Source organism: Camelus bactrianus, chromosome 3, assembly GCF_048773025.1.
Source record: "Camelus bactrianus isolate YW-2024 breed Bactrian camel chromosome 3, ASM4877302v1, whole genome shotgun sequence".
NCBI lineage: Eukaryota > Metazoa > Chordata > Mammalia > Artiodactyla > Camelidae > Camelus > Camelus bactrianus.
In genome coordinates, this window is record NC_133541.1 from 34,042,500 (window position 1) to 34,069,083 (window position 26,584).

The 26,584-nt window shown below is 36.5% G+C and overlaps 1 protein-coding gene across 3 annotated transcripts in view; it reads left to right on the top strand.

Moving 5' to 3' along the window:
- PARP8 (poly(ADP-ribose) polymerase family member 8) overlaps positions 1-26,584 on the top strand; it is a 163,407-nt gene that overhangs the window by 117,208 nt on the left and 19,615 nt on the right. For 2 of the 3 annotated variants that reach the window (XM_074357970.1, XM_010966305.3), the window contains exons 13-23: positions 336-900; positions 2,450-2,500; positions 2,601-2,696; positions 11,040-11,132; positions 17,384-17,509; positions 18,746-18,811; positions 21,286-21,353; positions 23,125-23,173; positions 24,302-24,414; positions 25,069-25,141; positions 26,314-26,383. In XM_074357970.1, coding sequence (XP_074214071.1) covers positions 336-900; positions 2,450-2,500; positions 2,601-2,696; positions 11,040-11,132; positions 17,384-17,509; positions 18,746-18,811; positions 21,286-21,353; positions 23,125-23,173; positions 24,302-24,414; positions 25,069-25,141; positions 26,314-26,383 — 1,370 coding nt within the window. The remainder of the gene's footprint in view (positions 1-335; positions 901-2,449; positions 2,501-2,600; positions 2,697-11,039; positions 11,133-17,383; positions 17,510-18,745; positions 18,812-21,285; positions 21,354-23,124; positions 23,174-24,301; positions 24,415-25,068; positions 25,142-26,313; positions 26,384-26,584) is intronic. The other variant, XM_010966306.3, reaches the window with a different exon arrangement.

Consider the following 26,584-nt stretch of genomic DNA (forward strand, 5'->3'; position numbering starts at 1 on the left):
GACTTAAATTTACTAAAATGCCTTTTTTTTTTGGTTTCGAATTACATAGAGTTTTCCCTACCAAAATTAACCCTTTATAGGGCTCTGGGTTAAGAAAGAGGGAAAATATTCCTTTTTTGGATATTTTGGATATTCCTTTTTTGCTTTTCAGGAAAGATGTAATTCAGTCCCTGTGACCTTTCCATACATACTTTTGGTTTCCATTTTAGCTAGATAGGCTGGATTAAAAAGAGGCGGTGTTTGTAGCAGAGTTGAGTTGACTGAGCCTGACAAGAGTTCTCCACGGTCTGTTACCCTCATGATTCACCCTGTATTATTGTTGTTCGATATCGAAGGTCGCCAAGTTATCCTCCCCCTGGTTGCGGTAAAAGCAAATCCAAACTGAAATCTGAGCAAGATGGAATCTCCAAAACGCACAAGCTGCTGCGGAGGACTTGTTCCAGCACAGTCAAGAGTGACGACGTGTGCGCCACAAAGTCACACAGGACCTTTGGTCGCTCCCTGTCCAGCGACCCCAGGGCTGAGCAGGCAGTGACGACAATTAAGTCGCACAAACTCTTGAACCATCCCTGCCCTGCAGCTGCCAAGCAAGAGGACTGCCTCACTCTCAAGTCGCATAAACTGTTGACTCGCTCATGTTCTGGAGACCCGCGCTGTGAGCACAATGCCAACCTGAAGCCTCACAAACTGTTAAGCAGGTCTTACTCCAGCAGCCTCAGGGTGGAGGAGTTGTGCGGACTGAAGAACCACAAGTTGCTCAGCAAGTCGTACTCCAGTGCCCCCAAGTCATCCAAAACGGAGCTTTTCAAGGAACCTAACGCAGAGGGCAGGAGGCTCTCTCTTACCTCAGGGCTTATTGGTATCTTAACACCATCTTCATCTTCATCTTGCCAGCCTGCTGTGCGTACATGTTTTCATCTTGAGCTCTTACATGTCAGCTAAGCTGCAGGAGAGGTTTTGGTTGATTGGTTTTATAAGAGCTGGTAGAGGAAAGAAGTGAAGTTTTTTTTTTGTTTGTTTGTTTTTTAATTTACTGACTTTTTTCTTTGTTTTTTAAAATTTACTAGTTTTTTCTGTGAGTTATTATTTTATTATTTTGCACACCCAGCATTTTCAGCTGGTACTGGAATGATCATTTGGATTCTGGAAAGATAAACATGTCATGGTCATGAATGCTATTGAAAATGAAAGGAAGTCAGGTGAATTCACACAGCACTTTTAATATTTCATTAAGTAGGTGTATCTGACCTCTAGTTTTCTCTCATAAATAGTGGAAGTCCGAGTTTGTCTAATAATTAAGTTAAGAGCAGTGTCCTTACATATACTTAAAGTAGTGTATATAAGAGGAAAACTTTGCCGTGAACTTGTAGAGAGGAGTAACATTTGCACCTGTATTCCAAAGCCTCACTTAAAGCTGCTCTCAGTGTCTACTTCATAAAACTGAAATCACTTTTTCCTGAAGCTGTTTTTGGGGGGGAGATGGGGCTGGGAGGTGACTGTGTTAAATACAGCTTTGGGTTGTATTTATTGGGAATCAGTCTTACACAAAGTTTACCTCTAGAATGATCAGCATTATAGCCAGTTTCAGATAAAGAATGAGACCTATCTTATGTATATTAATTACATAAAATGACAAAAAGTTCTGTTTGCTTTTAGTAAATCTGTGTGTGTGTGTGTTAAGGAGGGGCATATTTAAGTCAACTATTAATAAGAATACACCTAGCACTAGAGGAAATTGGAAAAAATAAGATACAATTTCAAAAGGTTCTCGTGCTCATGTATAGATTTATTTCTAAAAGTACCTTGTTAATTATACCATGAAATTATATTTGTGTTAAGAAAACATATATAAGGATGTTAGCAATTTTAGGTGGACATCCCTAAAAGCCCATTTCTTCTCAAAGCTGAGTATTAAAGACTTACAGTAATTATGTCAAAGGGTCACATAGTTGAAGGTTTCCCATGGTAGTTTCACCTAAGAAAGGTAATTTCAGATATCCTGTAAAAGAAAGTGTCAATGTCCGCTTGTATGGCTCAGCCTAATACAATAGTTTAGTATCGTACCCCTTACAGCAGCTGTCTAATATGCCCTTGGAGGAATAAATCTTTCTGATTGTAAAGTAAGATTGAAATAGTCTAAATGAGGAGGTGGGAGCATTCAATGATGAGTAATAGAGGACGTGAGTTTTTGTGATCACTTAAAGATGCCAGTCATTTTTCCTAGAAGACCAGAATGCTGTTCACTTAGTTTAAAACAAAGGTTGCAATAGCAATGGAGGAAAAAGCATTGTAATAAATTCTAAAGTCTTGCTGTCATAATTAATGTTTATTTCGCAGTACAGGTGATCTCAGAAAGATTACATCCTTATTCACTGTTACCAAAGTAAAAGGTTATAACTTATGTATTCTCCTAATTAAAAAATTATTTTCTCTTACTTTGCTTTTATAGCCAAATGGTGCCAAATGCATTCCAATACGAGACCGTGGCTTCCTAGTGCAGGTATGAGCCAAGCCTCCATCCACTGTAGAAATAGTCTAGCCTTCAGTGTGAAATCGTTCGTGAGCTTGACTTAATTATTTCTCTTTATTGTCTCTTTCAGACAATTGAGTTTGCCGAGCAGCGGATCCCTGTGTTGAATGAGTACTGTGTGGTTTGCGATGAGCCACATGTGTTTCAGAATGGCCCCATGCTTAGGGTAAGCTCTCATTGGTGGAATGTCAGTTTTGACTATAAATGAAAAGGGTTAAGATATAAAAATAAGTAAGTAAATAACTGCATTTACATAAATACTCTTTTGAGCCAATTATTTAACACACAAAGTTGTATAATTTTGACGAATCACTGTTTCTGAAGGAGTCTGATTCTGTCTGACTTCAAAACTGTATCATAAACACTTATTGAAGGCTTTATAAGTATAAGGCACCATGCTAGATTCTGTGGCACTTTTAAAGAGAAATTTGTCCTGTCCTTAGGAGTATATGTTTGAAAAGATAAATTACAAAGCATATAATACCATTTTATTAGAACGTTTTTCGTATTTCAAGATTTATACTTTAAAGAACATATATAAAAGCCATGTATGAGCATAATCATCTCTCAGGTTATATGATATATTTGTTTCATTTTATTTGTTTATGGGAAACATATATTTTAAAAAGTTTTTTTTCTTACTACCCATGTGCTTTCTTTTGGCAGTCAGTTATCCCCATCAGAGAAATATTGTTATTCTGAAACCCACATTAACTAACTCAGCATTTATTTTATTCAATATTTGAGCAAGTTTCTTATTTTTATTTGATACACGGAAACATATAGTTATGATGAGAGGGGGGGGGGATCCTTTGGTCACCTCAGTTAATCCCAATGAGGAGGCCCATTTTTATTTTGTCCGTGTGCATCTGTGGATCTTGATTTATTGCTTGACCCATGGCAATGCCGTTTCACTACAGGAGAGAATAGTAATGTTAAAATGGCACACGTTTCTCGAGTGCTTTTTATGTCACATGTTTGAAGTGCTTTACATGGATTATTTTATCTAATCCTCATAATAAGTTTATGAGGCCAGTATTAATACTATCCCTGCTTTACAGAGAAAGAAAACAGTGATTTTTTTTTTTTAATGTCACACTGCTAGTAAGTCATAGGGACAGGATTTGAACCCTGGCAGAATGGCACCAAAGTCCTGGGCTTTAATCACGATGCTACTCTCGACTTGTGTACTTGAATTGACTACTTTTACGTCCTGGGAATTTACTATGCATGTTTTGGGAGTTTGCTCTTTGTGGTTTAATTACTGGCAGTTCATTCCAATAATAAGTGATAGAAAGATCACAGTTGATTTTAGTATTCTCTGTGCCTTGCTCCGAATTCTGTTTTACTTTATATCTTTCTGCACCAATGAAGTTTGCTATCTCTTTCTAGAAATGGAAGTGCTTCTGTAAACAGGAAAGGAAACAACATTTTCTAGAGAAATATAGCTGGTTATCAGATGGTTTTATGTTGCTGTGATTCAGACTGATATCTAAGGAAATCAGAAAGCTTACTTTGGCTTCGTAAGTAGTAAGATAAATGACATATGAAATCAAATCAGGAAATGAAAATAAAGAAACATCTCATGTTGAAAGGAAAAGAGAGGTAAAGAGAACTGTCTTCTGGTTCTGTTAAATGGATATTCCACCTAAACCAGGTATATCATTTTTTTCTATGCCTGTATATTTACACTGCAGTATGTTTTGCTGTAATTTGAATTATTTCACAATTTCAATAATTTATAAAAATTATTACAAATATAATTTCTTATGGGGTATTAATTAATAAACTGACTCATTGACCACTTACTCAGACCAAATAACACACTGAAAACTGCAATGAATCCTCAAGGTATAAGAAGGATAAATTATAGCCCCGTAAGTGACTAAATAGCTTAGATAAAACCCAGTTTCCATAGAGTTCTATGCCCAGTGTTTATTACATTGGTACACCTTTCTCTGTCAAAATTCAGACTGTTTCTTATATTTTTCTCTTTTCCTTCAAGCCTTGATTGTTTTTTAAATGACGCAAGTCTTTTTTACCCCTACTTCCCAAAAGTCCTAAAATTTTAGCCACTGCTTCACTGTTCTGCCACTTTACTCGGAGGTCCGGGTAAGTGTGTCACACTTCCTGCAACATGAGGAACTAAACTCCTTACTTAGAAATACCACAATGCTCCGATTTTCTCTTTTGTTTACAAAGGTTATAAACACTCTCAGGTGTGAGTCCTGACGTGTAATACTTTGAATCTGCATAAAACTCACATTATCAGAAGGGTTGTTTATAGAGTCCCAGAATTCCAGTTCGGCAGTGCCGTTTGGATTGTAATCAGAAAACCAAACCCAAACCAAGTCACTGGCACTGTACATTTTTGGAATCAACTAGAGTGTTAATGTGGCAAACTGTTTTGGAGTTGCTTTAAAATGTTGATTTTGGTCTTCACCAAGTGTTTTTGCAAAACAGGAAAACAAGGATTTACTGCCAGAACTATCACTGTTTTTATCAGCTTGTGAATTCCTAGTGTCCTGGTCTTTTTGTTACACGCCTTAAACATCCCAGTCCTGGATCAGTGCAGGTGTCTGTCTTTCTGAACCCTGTGTGTGAGCTGCTCAGCTCCCGGTTACCCGGAGGAGACCATTCACGTGGCCATGTGGATTTAGTAGCCCTACAGAGCTGAAACTTTGTCGGTGAGACTTGATACTCAATCTGTGTGTCCCTGGCAAATCGACTTTCCTGTTTCCCACATCAGCATATGATATGAGAATTATGATCTCATTCTCTTCTCCTGCCACGTGGAAGTGTCCCAGGTTACTTGCTCTGGATTCATCAGGCCTGAGATTCTGTTGTCACCTCTTGGGAACAATGCCCGATCCTCCTAAAGCCAAGTAAGAAACCTGAGAATCTAATATTTTTGTGTAATCTCGTCTTGCTGTGGACCTTAGACAAATGTTTGTAACTCAGGTTCTTACATTCAGAGGGAAAAGAGCAATGCCCAGCTATAATTTGGTCATAGTTTAAGGCATTCCTATGCCTGTTCTTGAGAACCTGAGCACGTGGGTAAACCTGGGTATGTCCCATTTTACCTTCTAAGAGGGAAACAGGTAGGTCTTCTTGTGCTTAGGTCTGACTTTAATATTTGAAGGATAGATGAAAAAGCACAGCCTACTTTCTCCCCTCCCTCCCAAGTCACAGAAATTAACATTTCAACTTAACAGGCTAAGCTAAGTAATAATTATGACAAAAAACTTTTAGTTCAAAGATACAATTCTTTTTACATCCAAATTGAGCACAAATTGATTTTAATGTTCAAACGACAACTTTAGTTTTACGAGACGATAAGCATCACCTTGTGTGGAGACCAAATCAGGCTGATCATCCTGTCTCATGCATCCTTCACCCCTGAGAGATTCCTGTCTTCCTTGGTGGGCACTGCATCTTTTCCTACCCCAAATGTGTCTCTCTTCCAAACCATGAAAGGAGCCCAGAGTATTGGCTGTTAAAACTGGAAATACAGAGAATTAAAGGCCGGTAGGTTAAGTATTTCTAGTAGATACTCAATTCTTCTCATAGGTTTTTCAACCATAGTTTTTAAATTATGAAGTTATATTTACATCGCTCACTTCTTTTTAGCAAGAAATACACTAGCAACAAATTAAGAGGTTTGATAAATCATGAGTATGAATACCTCATAATATGCTTCAATGGAAATTCTTTTGAAACACTTATTTTGGGGTACACATTGGGTTAAAACACGTAGACGGGGCAGCTTATCCAGGTTACCTAATACTTTCACTATTTAAACAGCTCCCTATACTTCAAGGAGATTTTATAACTCTTATCTCACTTGGTTCTCTTTCTCACTTGGTCCTCATATCAACCTGGGGAGCTGGATCTGATTTTATCCCTGTTTGATAGATAGGAAAATCGAACAGATCACATATGCTCCAGCTGGAACAATAGCCACTTTTATCTGTTTTATATTTTGGGCTTATATGAAATATTTCGTTTGAACAAAAAGACCATGGCAAAAAAAGATTTGAAAGCCACTCACCTACACTGTGCTATATATAAATTCATAGCTAGATTCTCTTGAGTTATGTCATTTCTATTTGCCATAGGAAGTATTAAAAACCCATTGAAAACACAGAGTTTCTAAAATGCAGTTAGGTTCTAAAATATTCTTTAGGGCTTCAAACCATTTTTTGAAACATGCTTTTACTGCTCACGTTTAAATTTCTTTAATTCAAATAAAATTAAAAATGTATTCACCTTAGCTTAAAAACTTCTAAAAGGAATCTTAAGGATATATAAAGTTCCCCATGTTTTTAAATGGTGCGTAATGAATATTATGTCGCAGACTCTATAGTGTAATGGCATGAGGGACTTGCCATGGTTTTACAGTTTAAATTATAGGGACTAATCACTTGAAGGCAATATGCTAATGTAACATTAAGAATAGATAATGTTTTATAAATTGAGACTGATAGACTTACTGTAAGCTCGAATGAATTAGTAAATAGTGTGTATTTTTGGCTATACTTAGGCATACATACTTTGTATAAAAGTATGTGTAATAAAACACAATTTCACTTATCCAGCAGTAGTTACTCAGTGACTGTGTTCTATTTTAAATTGATGCTGGAGTTTTCTGTGCAAATAATATAGGTATAGCAGAATTTGTTGGGAGCAGGGGATTGGCTGGCAGTCGGCTCAGTGTAGGAGAATACTAATTACAATATAACTGCTTGTTTTATTAAAAAGGAATGAATCAGTTTCTTTCCTTGAGTAGAATGTCCTTTCTGTGAGCAGTGAGACATCTAATCTTGATTACTAATTACGGTGAGAACTTTTAGTGCGCCACCTTGTGTTGACATTGTGAACCTCTCTCAAATGTAGATAAACCTGGGAGGAGTAGTAATCTGCAAAAACTAGTTAGCAAATGGTTATCTCAAAATTAAGCTCATTTATGTCTAGAATACGCTGTTGAGCTATCTAGTCAGAATGAGTGCTAGGTAGAAAACTGTTATTATAAAAATTCACTGGCATTTACTTAGTATGGTGTTAGTATAGTATGTAACTTAATTGCAATATTCCTACCTCAGAAGTTGCTATTTTAAAAAGAAAGAAAGATAAAATTATTTTTATAAGAATGTAATGTGTAGTTCTACTTTGAATTTTTCAGTATGATAGCCAGATTTCCTTTTCTCCCTGCAAAGCAAGTTTTCTAGGGTACCTGATTTCCTTCTTCAAACAGCTGCAGTAACAGGATATTCCTAGAAATAAGCCTTGCACATTTGAGTATGGGAAGAAAGGCCATTTTTTAGCCAAAAAAAAAAAAAAAAAAAACAGTGAGAAAGAAGAAAAAGTGTCTGTAAAGTAATTAAGCCATCGATTTATCATTAGGAATGTAGGTTTATTATTTAAAATAATGGGTCAGTGGGTAAGTCCATGTGATTTGGAGATTTAGAAGTTTGAATATAAACACGTCTGGGAGGGGGATGAAACAGTAACGTGGGAGAAAGCATCGCAGGGAACATTGAACTATTACTCATTTGTGACCCATGATAAAGCATAGGAGGTCTGGGTGGAATTGGTAAATATCGCTTGAGACAAAGTCAGCCTGGCATATGAATACCTAGGATTGGGGACAAAGTGTGCTGCTGGAATATTAAAATTTCAAAAAATTATCTTCCATTTTTTAGTATATCACCACCTTAGGTATCTGCTTACTTTTTATACATCTCATGTGCAAATAGTATAGCAGAGTATTTTATTTCATTTTCATTTATATTGTTTAAGGCAACAGTTTGATACCAAAAAGGTAGTTTCTACCATTATATTCCCTGGAATATGAGTATGAACACACATGCATATATATGTGTGTGTATATATATATGTATATGTGTGTATGTATATATATATATACGTGTGTGTATATTTTTGGATGATCACGAAATAACTATAATTAGCTGTCCAAGATTCAAATTAAAAAATAAAAGCCAAGCATTATTTATATATACTAAATGAGCCTTATCCTGTTATTCAGCTTTGAAATTGATGGATTTTAGTCATTTAAAAAGTGTATGCTCATTTGGCAATAGTGTTATTAAAACAAAGTACCTTCCATGTCTCTGTTTACTTCCTCAGGGAACTTTGGGTATCCGATATAAGAATTAATTCCTATGGCCTTTTATGATTTCCAAGGTTGATCTTCCCCTGGAGTCTTGTTTGTATACAGTCTCACTGTACTCAAACACCAGTGCAGCATTTGACACTATAGTAAATGTGCAATAAAATGGCTGCTGTTATAATTTCAGACCACACCATGTTCCCAGAAAGTGAACAAAAAACCCAGTGTCAGTGGGGGAAGTTGAGGTGGAAACATATATGCACATAGATAAACACACACACACACAAAAGATTAAGAATAGGCTAAACACTAAAGTAAAAGTAGCAGAAGTTGAAGAGTATATCCAAACATACACAGCAGTATATAACTTGAGTCTGGATGAAGAACTTTCTCTAATTAATTTCCTCCCAAAGATAGTTTTTTCTGGTGTTTCTGAAATGGAATCAGACTGTCCATTTAAGGCTTACAAAGGAAATATACCAATTTATTTTTTTCCAAAAATTCTCTTTGGGGAAATGTCAATCAGAAATGTTTGTGTGATTGGTCATGCGTTTTTTCTACAAAGCCACCATGTGGGCTCATTGTGAACGTAAAGGATGCTCGGCACAGGGCCATCCTTGCCTACTAGTTAAGCAGTAGATGAAACCACCTCTGAAATGAGTGAGCATAGGAGCAGTGGCACTAACAAATGCGTCTGTCTGCTGTGCCGGGCACCGCGGGCTGCATCGTGTTCGGCTTCATCAGCTACCTAATGCAATGTAACTCGGGAGATAAGATAAATCAAACAGATGACACTGTATTAGATTTGAAAGATGAGAGCTCTTCCAAAGCAATTGCAGAATGTATATTTCAGTGCCGTTGACTTCAGGAGGTTACTGAAGTCAAAAGTCTTTGCAACAAAACCAATCTTTCAAGAGCTGGGTAGCAAGTAAGCAGAGTCATGCTTATCTTTTCCAGAGCAAATTACCTAGGAAGAAATGGAACTCTCTTTTGTAAATTTGTTTACACAGCTTTGGGGTTTGACCTCATTTTTCAGTATATCACCAGCTGAGGTATCTGCTTATTTGTTATACATCTCATGTGCAAATGTGTATTAAGCAGGTGAGATGGATTTTCCATTTTTAAGGATACTTTCATCTATTGTTAAATCATTCCAAATGCAAGTGCCTAAAACTAACTGAAATGGATTTTTTATCATAGTGTGACTCTATATCATTAAATGATTATTTACTAATTGTTACCTACATTTAGAAATTTAATTTTTTTAAGTAAAGTGATATTTCTTCCCTTTTGCTTCCTCCAGTTTTATTGAGATGTAATTGACATACAGCACTGTATATGTTTATTTAAGGTGTACAGCATAATGATTTGGCTTACATGTATCATGAAGTGATGACCACAGTGAGTTTAGTGAATATTCATCATCTCATATTAATACAAAATAAAAGAAAATGGGAAAGGAGTATTTTTCCCTGTAATGAGAACTCTTAGGATTTACCATCAACTTGCACATGTAACAAACAAAAGTGTTAATTATGTTGTACATTATATCCCTAGTAGTTATTTATTTTATAACTGGAGGTTTGTACCTTTTGACTCCCTTTATCCAATTCTCCTCCCCCGACCCCACTGCCTGCGGTAACAAATCTGATCTCTTTTTCTATGAACTTGTTTGTTTTTGAAGTATAATTGCCTACGTACATACAACACTTTGTTAATTCCTGGTGCACAACATAGTGATTGAATATTTCTGTACATTACAAAATGATCACCACGAAAAGTGTAGCTACCATCTGTCACCATACAGAGATACTCATTATTACTGACTACATTCCTCACACTGTACATTTCATCCCTGTGGCTCATGTGTTTGATAACTGGAAGTTTGTACCTCTTAGTCTGCCTCACCTATTTTTGTCATCCCCCCACCTACCTCCCTTATGGTAATGACCTGTTTGTTCTCTGTATCTATGACTCTGTTTCTGTTTTGTTAAGTTTGTTCATTTGTTTTGTTTTTTTAGGTGCAACATATAAGTGAAATCATGCAGTATTTGTCTTTCTCTGTCTGACTTATTTCAGTTAGCATAATACTCTCTTGGTCCATCCATGTTCTTGCAGTTGGCAATATTTCATTCTTTTTTAAGGCTGAGTAATATTCCACTGTATTTATACATACCACATCTTCTTTATCTATTTATCTATCACTGGGCACTTAGATTGCTTCCATGCCTTGGCTGTTGTAAATAACATTTATATAACATTTCTTCTTTTTTAACATTCTAAAACTGCATTTTCTATGCACATAAAGAATGTTACACATTTAATTTAGGAATTGGAAGATGAGGAAAAATGGTGACTGGATTCCCCTTTCTTTTGTAGCCTACCGTGTGTGAACGAGAGCTGTGTGTATTTGCTTTTCAAACCCTGGGAGTCATGAATGAAGCTGCTGATGAAATAGCAACTGGAGCTCAGGTAGTAACACCTGACACTGATTAGTCCATATTTTGATTTGAAAAATGTTTTCTGATTTACTAGTTAACTTCTTAGTTTGTTGATAGATTAGAAAAGCAAACCAGCATTTGATATTTTTAGATAGAAGCTAAGTCTTTCCAACTTTATCTAATGTGCGTTTTGTCCTTTTGCAATTGCCCAAGAGGAGAAATTAAAACAATTTTCTGTTCTTTGAAAAAAATTGCGTTTCTTTCTTACGTGGTAAAGTTGAGATACTGAAACCTTTGCACACATGCCTTATGTAAAATTTGTTAGTAAAGTTATATGCAGTAAAATGGGAGCCAATTTATTTTTAAAACTTAGATAAAAAGATAATGGGCAGAACATATAATAAAAAGAGAGAATTCAACTTTACAACAGCAGTATTTATGACATAGGAAGAAAGATACAAAGACAAACAACTTGGAAGTGGAGTAGCCTGCCATGTTTCTGGAAAGGAAAAAAATAGATTGTAAAGATGCCAGAATTTATTACTTCATGCAATTTCATTAAAATTTCAATCAATTTTTGTTCATTTATAGAACCTGACTGAATTACTAATAAGTCTGTAAGAAAAAAATTACAGAAGCTTAAAAAATAATGAATGTTAATCAAGGGAGACTTGGCCAACTGCATACGAAACCATATTATGTAATCCTATGATGTTTTAACAAAATATGGTACTGGCAGAGAGGAGAAAGGTAGATTATCCCCAAAATAGGTCAAGTTATAAGTACACTTAATAAATATTAAAAGAGGTATCTCATCATGTTGTAAAATAAAAATGGTTTAGTGAAGTGAGAACAGATGACCTGCAGCATGGGGGAAAAACCAGCTTAGCTCTGTGTGCGAAACTGTGTGCAAAACAAGATTCCTGATGGCTTAAAGGAAACTTCTGCTTAAAAATTCTATATAAAACTAGAGGCTAGTCAAATTAAGTATGCACAGCACAGGTGGTGCAGCAGGCTCGTACATTTATGCAGGTACAAGAAATCTTAAAGAAACAGATCAACAGATATGAGTCCGTATGTCCTTTGCATTTTTTACTTGAAAAAATAGTGAGCACTAAGAGCTAACAGTGAAAAAGCATGTTTTTCTACAAGCTTAATTACATATAAAAGGTATTAAAAACTGAGAAGAAAAACATGGAAACCCTAACAGATTAATAGAGGAAATGAATGCACAATTCACAAATACGGACCTATTATTAGTAAAGAAACATGAGAAAATATTGAGCTTCACTAAAAATCAACAGGGAGCTAAATGTAAAAGAATTTTATAAAATTGACAAAGATGGGTAGGAAAAATGATCATCCAACAAACAAGGTCATTCTTTTAGTACGTATCGAATGCCTGCTATGTAACAGGCAGCTCACTAGACGGAGGTACAAGCATTGCCACGACAGCCCAGGGCTCACGGATTCACACACCCTTAACCAAGTTATTTCACTAATGAACTCAACTGAGATGCAGCCACTTGATGAAATAGTAAGGACAGTATTTGTGATATAATGAGGTATAAATGAAAATAATGCAGACAGTAGGACATTGATTATATGATATGGGAAAAAATGATTCCATGATTAAAGTAAATTTCAAAAATAAAGCTGAATATTGTCCCTACACACGACATGCACATACTTGCATATTAGGAGCTCTGAGAATCGCTAAAACTTAAGAAAACGACTAGCCTATATGGAGAGGGTTTCTCCAATATATCTGACCATGGTGAATCGTGATCTTTTTCATCCTTTTATTTTTTCAAATGTGTAAGTTTTTCTCATCCCTTGAAACTAATATTGCTCAAACAAAAAGATACTTTAATATATGCTATTTGTAGCTCTGTAAAAATAAACTTTACACGAGTGTGTGTATGAATACACGTACATGTATATTTACATGGATATGTATGTATATATATAGAATTCTTCAAGTTGTAGAGTTAATATTTGTGCATTTTTGTAAATTGTCCGTCATGTAATTTAAAAAGGGAAGGAAGTAAAGCCTAGATGTAAGAGATTATTGATTAGAAGGAAAATCACCGTGTTAACAGGCTAGGTTGATAGACTAATAGGTACTTTTTCCCCCCACTTTATTATAAATACATCTCTAAAAATAATGGTTCTTAAAGAGAAATTACTTTTGGATTAGATAATGATAGTACTCGATCAGATCAATTTAGTGATTCAGCTCTAAAGGTGAATGCTCAAAAAGTCAGAGAATTTATAGTGAATTCTCAAAGTAGAATATTCTTTTCACCACTTTAAAAGAGATACCCTTTTTTAATTTTTTTAAAATTAAAAAAAAAAAAGATAACCCAATATTCTGGTTATAATCCTAGAGATTACATGGGAATGGATTGTTTTCCTGAATAGAAAGAAACAGTATCTCTGTAGTCTTGTTGCATCAGTGGACTCCTGCATTTTAAGGGGTGCTCTGAGGAGCTCTGGAGGTTTCAAGGGCGTTCCTTAGAGGAACGGAGCCCGCAGGAGGCTGGGCTGGGATGCTGGCCTCTCAGCAGCTAGGATTCCAGGCCTCCACATACTGCTTTTTCACCAGAACAGCAGCTACATTTTATTTTTTTATGTATTGGGGCTCTCATACACAATTTTCTTAAAAAAAAAAAAAAGAAAAGAAAAAAGAAAAATGTTTGAAAGGCCACTGGTCTACAATTTTAAATTTGCCTCTTTACCAGAATTCATGGTATATCATTTTACTCCATGGGAAAAATAGCATACAAATGCAGATCATGTAACATAAGCCTTTCTTTGTTCAGAGATTCTGGACGCTAACTCCTTTAACACATAAACCATAAAATGTAAGTGGCTCAAGGAGATAGACTTCTAACTCAGCACTACTGTTCGGTTCGAATGTTTGTTGGGCAACTTTGCGTGACGTTTGAGGGAAATGGATTCCGCCCGCCATGTGACTGTGCTGTCTTCCATACTTGGCATATGGTAGAGAGAGGAAGGAAGGAGTACCTGTTATTCTTCATCAGCTCAGCCCCTTCCACTCACTTCCCGTTGGTTAAAACTAGTCTTGTGGCCTGACACAGACGGAAGGGGTGGAAGTGTCTCTTGCAGAACCGTTGCTTCCAGGCAGTAGCGCTACACCCTGGAAGGAAGGAGTATGAAACTTTGGCAGACAGCACGTAATTTTGCCAGGGTAGTTACACTGTTTCTTTGAAGCTGAGTTAGGACATGTTAACACAAATATTCTGTTAACTAAATACTCTACCCCTGCATCCATTATTTGCCTTTTAACTTACTAAGTCCACTGTGAATTTATTGGCAAAACAGGGCATATACAATTTTTTGGGTAGTTTTGATTGTTTTCAAGCTTTTGGAAGAAGTTGTTTAATAAGAATTTGATTGAAAGGGCAACATTATTCAGGTTATTATTGTATCATTAGTACCTTTTTTACTGTTGCAGTGAAAAACACAACATAAAATTTACTATATTAATTATTTTTAAGTGTGCGGTTCTGTAGTATTAAGTATATTCAGATTGTTGTGAAACAGATTTCCATAACTTCTTCATCTTGCAGAACTGAAACTCTATACCCTCATCTTCCCCCAACCTCTATCCCTGGTAGCCCCCGTTCTGCTTTGTTTCTGTGAATTTGATTCATAGGTGTAGTATTTTACTTTTTGTGACTGGCTTATTTCACTTAGCATAATATTCTCAAGGCTCATCCATTTTGTAACAGGTGACAGAATTTTCCTCTTTTAGGCTGAATAATATTCCATTATATGTATATACCACATTTTGTTTATCCATTCATCCATCAGTGGATATTTTGGTTGCTTCTACCTCCTGGCTATTGTGAATAATGCTGCTGTGAACATGGGTATGCAAATATCTCTTCAAGATCCTTCTTTGAATTCTTTTGGATATACACCCAGAAATGGGATTGTCATTTCCAGCAGGACCATATGAAATTTCTGTTCTTTTAGAGGGAACTCCATTCTGTTTTCTATAGTGGATGCACCATTTTACAATCCCATCAGCAGTGCACAAGGATACCAGTTTCTCCATATGCTCATCAATACTTGTTATTTTCAATTGTTTTCTTTTAATAATAGCCATCCTAATAGTTGTGAGACAACATCTCATTGTGGTTAATGATACGAGTATCTTTTCATGTGCTTTTTGACAATGTGCATATCCTCTTAAAATAAATGTCTGTTCAGTTCTTTTGCCCATTTTAAAACCAAGTTATTTGATTTTTTGTTGTTGAGTTATTGGAGTTCTTTACGTAGTCTGGATATTAACCCCTTATCATCAGGTAAATGATTTGCAAATATTTCCTCCCATTCCATGTTGCTTTTTTGCTTTCTTGATTGTGTCCTTTGATGCATGAACAGTTTTAAGTTTGATATAGTACCGTTGTCTATTTTTGGTTTTGTTGCCTTTGGTGTAATATCTAAAAAATCACTGCCAGATCCAGTGTCATGGAGCTTTTCCTGTTTTCTTGTAGAAATTTTATAGTTTAAGGTTTTATGTTTAGATTTTTATTCTAAGTTAATTTTCGTGTACGGTGTAAGATAAGGGTCCAACTTCCTTCTTCTGGATGTGTATATCCAGTTTTCCCACCGTCATCTGTAGAAGAGACTGTCTTTTCCCCATTGAGTGGTCTCGGCACCCTTGTCAGAGAGCATCTGACCACATACGTGAAGGACGTGTACTTTGACGAAGCTTCAAGTGGATACTATACCATTAAATTTTTTTAAGATTTTTGTAAGATTGTGCCAATTCTCTCTTCCTAGAAAGTTTCAGAAAAGCCTATTTTATCTTACTGATGTTTCTTTTTCAGGAATTCTTTCTTGGGTTTTACTTTTATTGGGAGACCAGATAATGCTAAAAACAATTTGTATCTGGGTTAAGGTGCATCCTTCTGGGATATAAAGAGCGAGTGTGGGACAGGAGAACAATCAGGAGGGATTTGTTGTATCCTTATTAGCATATCTGTTGATTGGAAGCCAGTTTATTGCAGGTCTACACACACACACAAATATAAACGAGCGAGTGCGGTGGAAAGTGATGAGCTGTTTCAGTGCTACTCTTTTCTGCGTGAGCCCTGTGGGTGTGTATGTCTGTGCACTTGGGGATGTATTATTTATAGATCTTGTACCCAGTGGCTTGAGTATTGCTAGTGATTTTAGGTCACTGGAAGTTCTGGATGCTGTGATTGGGTGGATGTGTTCTGTGAGTATGCACACAGCCTAGTGATCCCTACTGGCATTCTGCCACGGAGGTCCCAGTGCCCCCTCATTAACCACAGGGGTCTAAAATCACCCTGTTCTTACTGAGCATTTTTTAAATGCCTGTTTAAGAACTTTCTGGAAGTATCTTTCACTATAAAGATTAAGTCAGCTGCTTCATCATAAGGTCTCTTGTCTTCACACTGTAGATACATCTGTTGTGGTGAGCTCTCTCCATTTAGACAGCGTCGAGCACATTGTTTTGCAAACTAGGGAGGGGAGCTATGCTCTTAATTGCTACATGGTACTGCCTTTTCGAAAATTGTGCAAAGTAATCATAGAAGAACACAGGAATAAAGCCATCATTTTTAGCAAGTCAGAGATAGTTAATGGCCTTTGGCAGAGGAGGGTGGGAAGAAGTAAGATGACGTCAGGAGATGCACTGCTCTGGGAGCCTGTCAGACTCATGTTTGCAGTTTCCTGCACCTGGAGTGCTTTCTCCCCTGGCAGTCACGTGTCCCCTTCCCCACTTCAGTCAGATCTCTGTTGAAACTTTTCCTAGCCACTCTAAAACCTCTAAGGCCGTACCCTCTACGGCCTTCATCTCTAACGCCTGCTTGATTTTTAAAGCATTTGACACCACCCGAAACAGTCTTTAAGCCTATATTTAACTGATTTTTTTCAGTGTGTATCTTCTCTGTTGAAATGTAAAGTCCACGAGAACCAGAACCTGTCTGGTTCACTGTCTTAGCAGAGAGCCTGCAAGAATGCTAGCACGTAGTATGTGTTCATGACCAAGACGTAGTAAAGATAACATTAATACAGGAGTAGTTGGAAGCAACACATACTAGTTACTTTAGATGAAGGGTCAGGTTTGGTCAAATTTGGGCTGAAGCCACAAGTTACAGATTCGAGAGGTTGAGCACAACCCTGAAATCCTTCCTAATTAATGATCACGCGAGGGAGAAACAGTGGCAAAGCACGGGGTAAACCTGAAGGAGAGTAACTGTCTTGTGTATGTATTTCAAGGTGGTAGATCTACTAGTGTCCATGTGTAGGTCTGCATTGGAATCTCCTAGAAAAGTTGTCATTTTCGAGCCATACCCTTCGGTGGTAGATCCTAACGATCCTCAGATGCTGGCCTTCAACCCCAGGGTGAGTAGCCACCTGAGCACACCAATCCCAAGTTCCCTTTGCTAGTCCTTGAGATCTGAGTCTCCCTTAGCTTTCTTCTTTCTTACCTAAACCGCTGTGTCATCATATCCATGACCTGTCATGAACTCTGTATCCGTTTAGTAAATATGATTGTTTTTCCACAAACTTGATTTACTTCCACCTTGTCTTTCATGTATCCTGTTTCTTCCCCTCCTCTTTTCTCCTTTAAAATCATTTTTACAATTTCATCTTCATGAAACTAGACCCATTCTGATCTTGACACATCCCATCTGCATGGAAGGTAGGTAAATAGCTCTAATAAATTGATTTATAAGGGTCGGTATGATTATTTTAATTTTGTTATGTATGTTTTGAGATTCCAACTTCTGTAATCTCACTGTAACTTTAAAGATCATGGGTAGAGGGGCGTTTTTCTTTTTCTTTTTCTTCTGTGTTTTTATTTCACCCCTCCTTGTCTTCCCTCTCTCCCTCCCCAGTTATCTGAAGGTTAGTGAAAGTTTAATTCATATTGTTGGTCAACTGGCATTTCTCGAGAAAACAGTTTTATAAATATTCATGGTGACTTAGCAGAGTTCTTCTGAAATAGCACAGTTTTCAAATTGCATGAGAGCCAAAATTGCCTTCGTTTCTGTTATTATTCATCTTGAAATCATTTTATAGAAACAGTGACTACGTAAAGCTTCCTCGGAAAACTTTTTCTTCAGAAGTGGAAACAGTGCACTTAAAAAAGAATTATCAGTTGAGTGTATAGAGTCATTTACACACGTCTTAGGCATACTTTTTTGGCAATAATCTTCCAGTCAAAAGAAAATAAAAGCAAAACGAAATTGTCAGATTTAAAGTGGACTTTTGTGTTTCAGAAGGATTCTGTGCTGATTTTACTCACCATGGCTTAACTTTTTAGTGTTGAACATGAGAATCAGGAGCCTAATCCCTTTGTTGTATTTATAGTTGGTCCCTTGCAGGCTGAACATGACTTCACGTACTTAAGCTAGAACTGGCAGTGTTTTCATTTTTCCTTCCCTCTGACTAAGTCATAAATCCTGTGTCCTTGGCCATCTTATTAAAGGCTTCCCTTTTCTGTACACAACACAGTCATTGCTTTCAAATTGATCCTAATGGAAAATTCAGGTACAGAAATAATATGTTTGTCTAGTAACGTGCAGACTTGCAAAGGCTTATAGCGAATACTATTTCTTCTTCCCATTCTAATAGAAGAAGAACTATGATCGAGTGATGAAAGCATTGGATAGCATAACTTCCATTAGAGAAATGACACAAGTAAGTATATCATCTTGTGGTCTTGCACAGTTCAGTTTCACTTGAGTGAACTGATATTTTTAAAATATCTGAGAGTACTGGCCATGCAGTGAAGTGTAGGCTTTTCTGTTTTACGAGAGTATAATTAAAATCATAAAAAATTAAAATTGTTTTGTACTAGGATGTTTTAATTAAATTACATCTGTGTATTGGCATGCTACCACTGTGACTTCGGAGGGTAACTGCATAATTATAATCCTAAGGCTCTGCTCTCAAAACTCGGGCAAGAATTTTTCACAATATCTTAAGGCAAAGGTTAAATGTGGTACTGTCTTCCTAGACTGCCAATTTTAATTAATGGTAGTAATGTCAAAGCAGCATTTTAATGTTAAAATAAAAACAAATATTCTATTAAATGTAAAGTATACACAAACATTTCAGATATAACACAAGAATCTCACAACAACTTTGGAAGACACCAGGCTCCTTGAGAGTATGAGCTGATATTTTTGACCATTAGGGAGATTCTGGTGGAAGAGTTTGATGAGAAAGGATCAGGGTTTATTGTAAAAATCTAATATATCACTGGGCTATAGTCCAGCACTGGGAAAAGCACATCCTATTGAATTATTGAGGCTTTTCCACTGCCAAAGACTTGGAGAGGTTTAAAGCTCATCTTTATAAGTAGAAATTAATCATCTTTAATTGACAACAACACACATTATGAGTTCAGTTTGCATATGGTGTTTTCAAGGCTTGCGCTGCCCTAGAGGCCCTTGCAGGTTCATAAGTATTACTCTGGGTCGTTGCCTTTCTTGGAAGGGAACTGAGCCCTCCAGTCTTGAGGCCCAGAGTTTCTGTTCCACTCTTCCCTCCACCCCCAACATCACAGCTGCTCCATTTGCAGATGTGCCCCCAAAGTACATTTTTACATTCCCAAATTTGATTCTTGATTCTTTCTATAGTTATTTATTCATGAAGTCGATTATTCATTCATTCATTCATTCAACAAATAGTATGTGTCAGACAGTGGTAAACGAGAGATCCTTTAGTTCACAAGCTATGTTATTTGCCTAAAAACCATCATCCTTTCCAGCATTTTTTCTATGCCCTTTCTACATTATCTGAATTCCTTTTCAAACAAGTATTTATTATTTATATAAGGAAAAGAAAGCAGTCAACGCGTTTCCACTTAGGAGGGGAAAAAGAACCTATTGCAGAATCTTGCAGAGTTAAGTAAACATTTTTATCACCAAAGACTTTGATATAGGGTATTTATACTATACCCTACATCCAGATCTTTCTTGGATTTAAAAATAGCTACAGACTCTGACTCTGGGAGCAATTCCTTGCTAAGAGCTGCTTCCTTTATTCTGGGTCATGTGTAAGCTATTTTAATAGGAGGCAATGGAGATGATTGAGCGTCAGCTTAAGAAGTTGGAAGCCCATGTGGTATAATTTGCTCATCAGTGACATGGCCTGTGACCTTGGGCAAGTTGCTTTATTGCTTGATGTTTCTTCACCGTCAAGATGGTCAGTAGTAATGCCGCATCTTCCTTTAGGGTACACTTCGTACGGATGCTGTCAGGTTTTATCATGTCAAATCCCTTAAACCTCTCCAAATAAGTATAACATTGTACTGTCCTATTTTCTAGAATGTCCTGCCCTATAGATAGACCTAAATTGTCACAGACAGATTGCCTTTTATTCTATGAAAAGGTTAATTGGCTAGGTGAATTCCATTAATACTTTTAAGAGAAGGGGTCATCTTCTTACGTAAATGTTGCCCAACTTTCTCATGTAAAGATCTACCCGAAGTCAGATCTACCCTCAGATATGAGCATGAATTGTAGCTAATACAAGTTTTGCGTTCACGTTAGTTAAAAGTTGAAAATGTCCAAGAGAAACCAGACACTGGATGAAGGTGGCAGGACAGATTGATTGGAGTGCTGCAGTAGGAGAGTGAGACTCACAGTATGAGCTGAGCTCACCTCCAAATAAGACAGAAGGGACTGAGGTTCTTAAAGTGAGAACAGAGAATCAACGAAAAGGGGCTACAGAGAAGTGAAAATAGGGGGTTCTGGAGAAATGGACAATTTCAGGGGGGAATAAGTGGAGAATTACTGAAAGGTTGGTAGTGTGAGTTAGTACCTTTTGTGTTTTGGCAGCTCTGGGTTTTCTTGAGGAAAGACTCAGCAGGGGTCTGGGGGACGTGGCCTAGGGCATGGAAGTTAGGCTACAGTTTGAACAAGCCCCTTAGCAAAGTGTTCAGGCAAGTCGTTTGTGCTGCACGGGAGTTCAGAGTTCATGTCGCCTTAGGGAGAAACAACTAAGGTAATGATTGCTGTTACCATGTCACAACGGCAACTATTTGGGTTTAACTGGATTAGACATACGTGTTCAATCCTATTTTCCTTTTACGAGAAAGAAAAATAAAAAGGAAAAAAAGGAATTTTAAAGAAAAATCACGGAGTATAATGACTTTTTTTTTCCAGGCACCATATCTGGAAATCAAGAAGCAGATGGATAAACAAGACCCTCTTGCTCATCCCTTACTGCAATGGTATAAATTTAGTTTTCCTCTTAATGAAAGGAGCATCATTTTCTACTGCCTGCCTTGGGGGGGGGGCGAGGTGGGGAGCCTATTTTACAAGACCTGCAGTGCTACAGTTCTATAAGCCTATAAGGCCTGGTGATTTTACAGCCCAAGAGTCCTTAATGACTCTCGCTTTAATTAAAACTTGTACATCACACGGGGAAGAAGTTGCTGTCATATGCATTGCACGGATAGACAGTGCGGTTGACAGCAGTTTGTTGTCAATACTTTTTAAAACATTTGATTGGCTGGATTACATGGTGAAGCTGTTTTGGTTCATTTACCTTTTTCATTAATGAAGACCAAGTGATAAAACTGAGTTTTTGAAAATCTTTCTACAGTGTATGTTTTATATCATTTACTCCCTGAACAAAGACAGTATAAGTTTGGTAAAGTCCGCTTGATGATCGCAGATGTTGCACTGTTTCAGGGCAAGCCTGGTGAGGCCATAGCATTGGTCCACCAGGGGTCCTAGACCCCAGGAGGACGGTTAGACTAAGAATAGTTGAGAGGTGGGCTGAGAACTCACCTTGGTTCAACACTTACTTCAGATAATTTGCCCTCTGGTTTCTCATCTACAAAAAGAAAACAGTAGTATCTACTCACCATACCTAAAAGGGTTTTATGTACTTCTCTTTGAAATCACTGACAGCTAACTCAGTGACTCTGGAATTTACCATGATTGTCACGTAGTAATACAAATGTAAAGCTTATAAGAGTTTGGTCTGAATACGTAAGTATTCCCTGCTACAACCAGGAAGTTTTGTTTTTTTTTTTTTTAATACGTAAAGATGGGCCAAGGGGGAAAGAATCTGGCTACCTCATGATTCTAATTACTAAACTTTGACTTAGGCAGAATTTTACAAAACACATATAATTTAGTCTAATTAGACCATGACAAAAATTAGGTTTCAGAAGTCTTTCTGTGTATCTTTTATAATTTATTATTAAAATTCTGACGAATTGAATGAAATAACACATAGTTTTTATTGTAGCTTTTTAAATTCTCACATTAGGTCATATTCAAAAGTAAAGGTAAAATTCTCAAATATCTTATCTCTTTTGTTCCCTGTAGTCAAGCCTGATTATTCACTTTTGATTATTTGTGATCATTTCCTTCAGCTTGTTAGTCATTCTTCTTTCAAAGAGAAGAAAATTTACCAACATGTTTTACAACTTTCCTTAATTATTATTTTCTGTACCAGAAGGCATAAAACAATTCTTTCAGATACCTGAATTTTTTATTTTCTCAACATCATTGTCTACATATGGTAAATAACAGTCTGTATATAACTATTGTGTGTGTATATATATGCACAAGGATCCTCAAATAGTTACATAAAAAGATCTTTATAAAAATCCATTCTTAGTGTAGGAGGTTGGAAAGGAAGCAGATGTATGAATCAATTTCTAAACTTTGTATTTGGATTATCATTATTTGAAAGTATGTTCATGAATGTTCATTTTCCTGCTATCTGAGGTTGTGGTTATTAAAAAGTGTATCTCTTAGGATTTAAAGACCTACTTCTGTGTTTTCTCAGATTAAAATACTATCTTTTTATTGCATAAGCTCTTCAAATTCTTTCAGGAAGCAAAGCAAAATGATGTAATTAAATAAAATTATTACTCAGTTGATGTCACAGCAGAAATAATTTTGAATCACTTGCCAACTGAGGAGAAAACTTTAAATATATTTGGCATACATTTGTGACTGATGGATTATTTTAATTAATTTCAGGGTTATTTCAAGTAATAGGTCACATATTGTGAAACTGCCAGTTAACAGGGTAAGTTGTTTTTTCACATCTACATACAGAAATGGGAGGAGTACTTATTACGCGGGAGAATGGACCCCTGTGATTTTTTAGGCAGCCTTTCCAGGAAATTGAAGTAAACTCAGGATGCGCCTAATTCTTACTCGGTTTGAAATTACCATGTGCCCTAGCCCCAAGTTTTCCCAGGAAATCAAATTCAATTTCAGGCTGCTACCTTGAACTTTTAAAGTAAACGGGTCAATACGAAATCATTTAGTTATTCCACATGTGATAGAAAGAACACTATCTCGAGACAGACCAGAAAAAGGTAATGTGCTTTTTATCATCGGTTTAGTGTTGGCACAGCTTCACTTTTCTATATCGGAGAAGATATTGCTTCCAGATAGCTTACTTTATCAGCCTAATACGCTTACAAAATAAAGAAAGAGCTAATGGACTCTGATTTCGGGTCTTATCTTCACCTAGGAGCAGTATCTGAAATCTCAGCTCTCCCGCCTATGACTCTCTAAACTCTGAGATTCCTGTATGTTGGATACCTATAAAAGTACATATATTCTTAAGTGAAAGGGCAGCAATTAGAAAATTTAGTCAAGCAACTAATCCAAAGGACTCTGTTTTCACTTTTTTCCCGTGAACAAAGGAGGAAACTCTAATTTGAATGTAGGCAATTTCCAGTTTTTATAAATATATGCAAATAAAGCATGATGATGATAATTTTTGTAGTTTTAAAATCTTGAATTAACTTTTCTGCTTAACAAACTCTCAGATATTTCCCCAGCTGAATAGTTAGTGGATACTTAGGGAATTCAACAATAAAAGTCTCAAAAAGAAATGTAATTAGGAAGGCAGATCTGCTTGAATGTGATTACATAGCATATTCCAAAGCTAAATATAAATGACTTTGGATTGTCTGTCTCCTATTCCTTTTCCATTAGCCTAAAGAATTACCCTTCATATCAGCAATTCCATGTGATTTATCATTTATGCAGAAGTTTTTTTTTTAAATGAATGATCCTGTTAATGTGAATTATTATGGTTTGAAACTAGATAATTCCTAAACCAGTAAAATTTGAAATTATCATTAGCCTGATTATAAGTTAAATTTGACATATTTTCCTGTGTCGTTATTTTAAATGGCAGCAACTGAAGTTTATGCACACTCCACATCAGTTCCTTCTTCTCAGCAGTCCACCAGCCAAAGAATCCAATTTTAGAGCTGCTAAAAAACTCTTTGGAAGCACTTTTGCATTTCAGTGAGTATGGCTTACTGTTGAGGGGGGTCCCCGTTACTGTGTCCCCCACTCAGTGTTCTGGAAATGTATGAGGAAGAAGACATCCTTTTAGTAGTTTGTCGGCACTGGCTAGTCCACTGTATGACACTTCACTGGGAAGGAGAACTCTGAGAAGGCACCATGACTTGTTATATTGTGACCACATTAAAAGATCTTTGATTATTTTTTTTAACTCATTTACAAAACAGAAACAGACTCACAGACATAGAAAACAAACTCATGTTACCAAAGGAGAAAGGAGAGGGAGGGATAATTAGGAGTTTGGGATTAGCAGATACAAACTACCGTATATAAAATAAATAAACAACAAGGTTCTACTGTATAACACAGGGAACTATATTCTATACCTTGTAATAACCTATAATGGAAAAGAATCTGAGAAAGAATATTATATATATATATATATATATATATATGTGTGTGTGTGTGTGTATGTGTATGTGTGTGTGTGTGTGTATATATATATATATATAACTGAATCACTTTGCTATACACCAGAAACTAACACAGCATTGTAAATCAACTATTCTTCAATTTTAAAAAAATTTTTTAAAAGGTCATTGTTTTTTTGTTTTTGTTTTTTTTGCTTCTTCCTTCCCCTCCTCTGCGTTTTAGTGGCTCACACATTGAAAACTGGCACTCCATCCTGAGAAATGGTCTGGTTGTTGCTTCTAATACACGACTGCAGGTAAATTTTCTGAATGCTTTAACGAGACCTCATTATTCTTCAGTGTTGGAGTTCGGTAAGCAGTCCTGTTGTTATGTTTTTACTTGCAAAAAGGAAAGCATGTGGGCTTTAAAAAATTAGGCAGAAGTAATTTTCACAAAATAAGTGAAGCAGAATTGATCTGTGCAAAATATAAAGATGAAAAGAAAAAGAAAATTGAGTTGTCTTATGAGAAAATAGTAAAATCACTATTTGACCTTAAGTAGAAAAAAATTATCAATCGAAAAGTAAAACCATACACAAATTCTCTGCTAATCTAACACTTGAGCACTGCCTCAGTGCGAATACTTGAACGGAAGAAAAGGTAGGACTAAGAAGAAGCAAAGTGGAGATTGGACTCCAAAGAGCCTTCAGCCAGCTGTTTTTCAGCCCCCAGGACGGCACTTGGGCAGGATGTCATGGGTGTGGTCCTTGTCTTTATTTACGCCTTTCATCGCCAGCATCCCACCTCCTCCTCATGCAGCTGATTTTCATCTGCTGATGGAAGGATGTCAGGAAATGAGATCTTCAACCCAGTCACCTGTGCAAGATTCCAAAAGCTAATGACAATTGGGGTGATACAATTAAATATAAATGCCCATAAATACACATTTGTTGGCTTAATATTCAGTTCATACTGAATAAGGTGCAAGGGCCCTGGAACATGGAGATAATAAGAATTTTAATTGTTCTGAGTAGTTTCAATTAATGAAACTCTCTGTAACTTGAAAAATCTAGAGGAGGGTAAGAATTGGGTGACAGTGCTGTATCATGAAATCTGGAAAGGATACTTTGTTGATATCCTAGCAGGTGAGAGTCCTGATCAGCTTTCTGTCGCATGTGTTTCTACCTGTTTTGTTTCCAGTATTTTAGAGTCATTAACGTAAAAGCCTACTGCAGTACTGTATATTAAGTGACTGTCATCGGTAGGAAGGAAAACTTGTATCAAGGATTTTTTCTCTGGCTGTCATTTTCCATATATCAGTACACTCTCAATTTCAAGGAAGGATATTAGTACTCTTTTCAAATTAGACCATGGAATAAGGACGTTATCATTTCTAAGAGCTAATGAGACTGATGGCCTTCTTTTGTGGAATTATAAACATTTGAAACCATCAACTGACCACTTCCTCTCCCACCTCTTTGCATCTTAGCTCCACGGTGCGATGTATGGAAGTGGGATCTATCTTAGTCCAATGTCAAGCATATCATTTGGTTACTCAGGTAAGCTTGTGTTTCATTTCTAACCTCATATTTAACAGTTTCTTGTGTTGTTGTTGTGTATTCCAGACACAGTCTTTTATCAAGTGAATGAAGCTTATTTGATACATCTGTGTTAAGTTCATCTGATAAATGTCAGAAGTGAAAACAAAGATTACATGTCAAGATGAATTTATAATACTTTCCCTCATATGTAAGATGGAA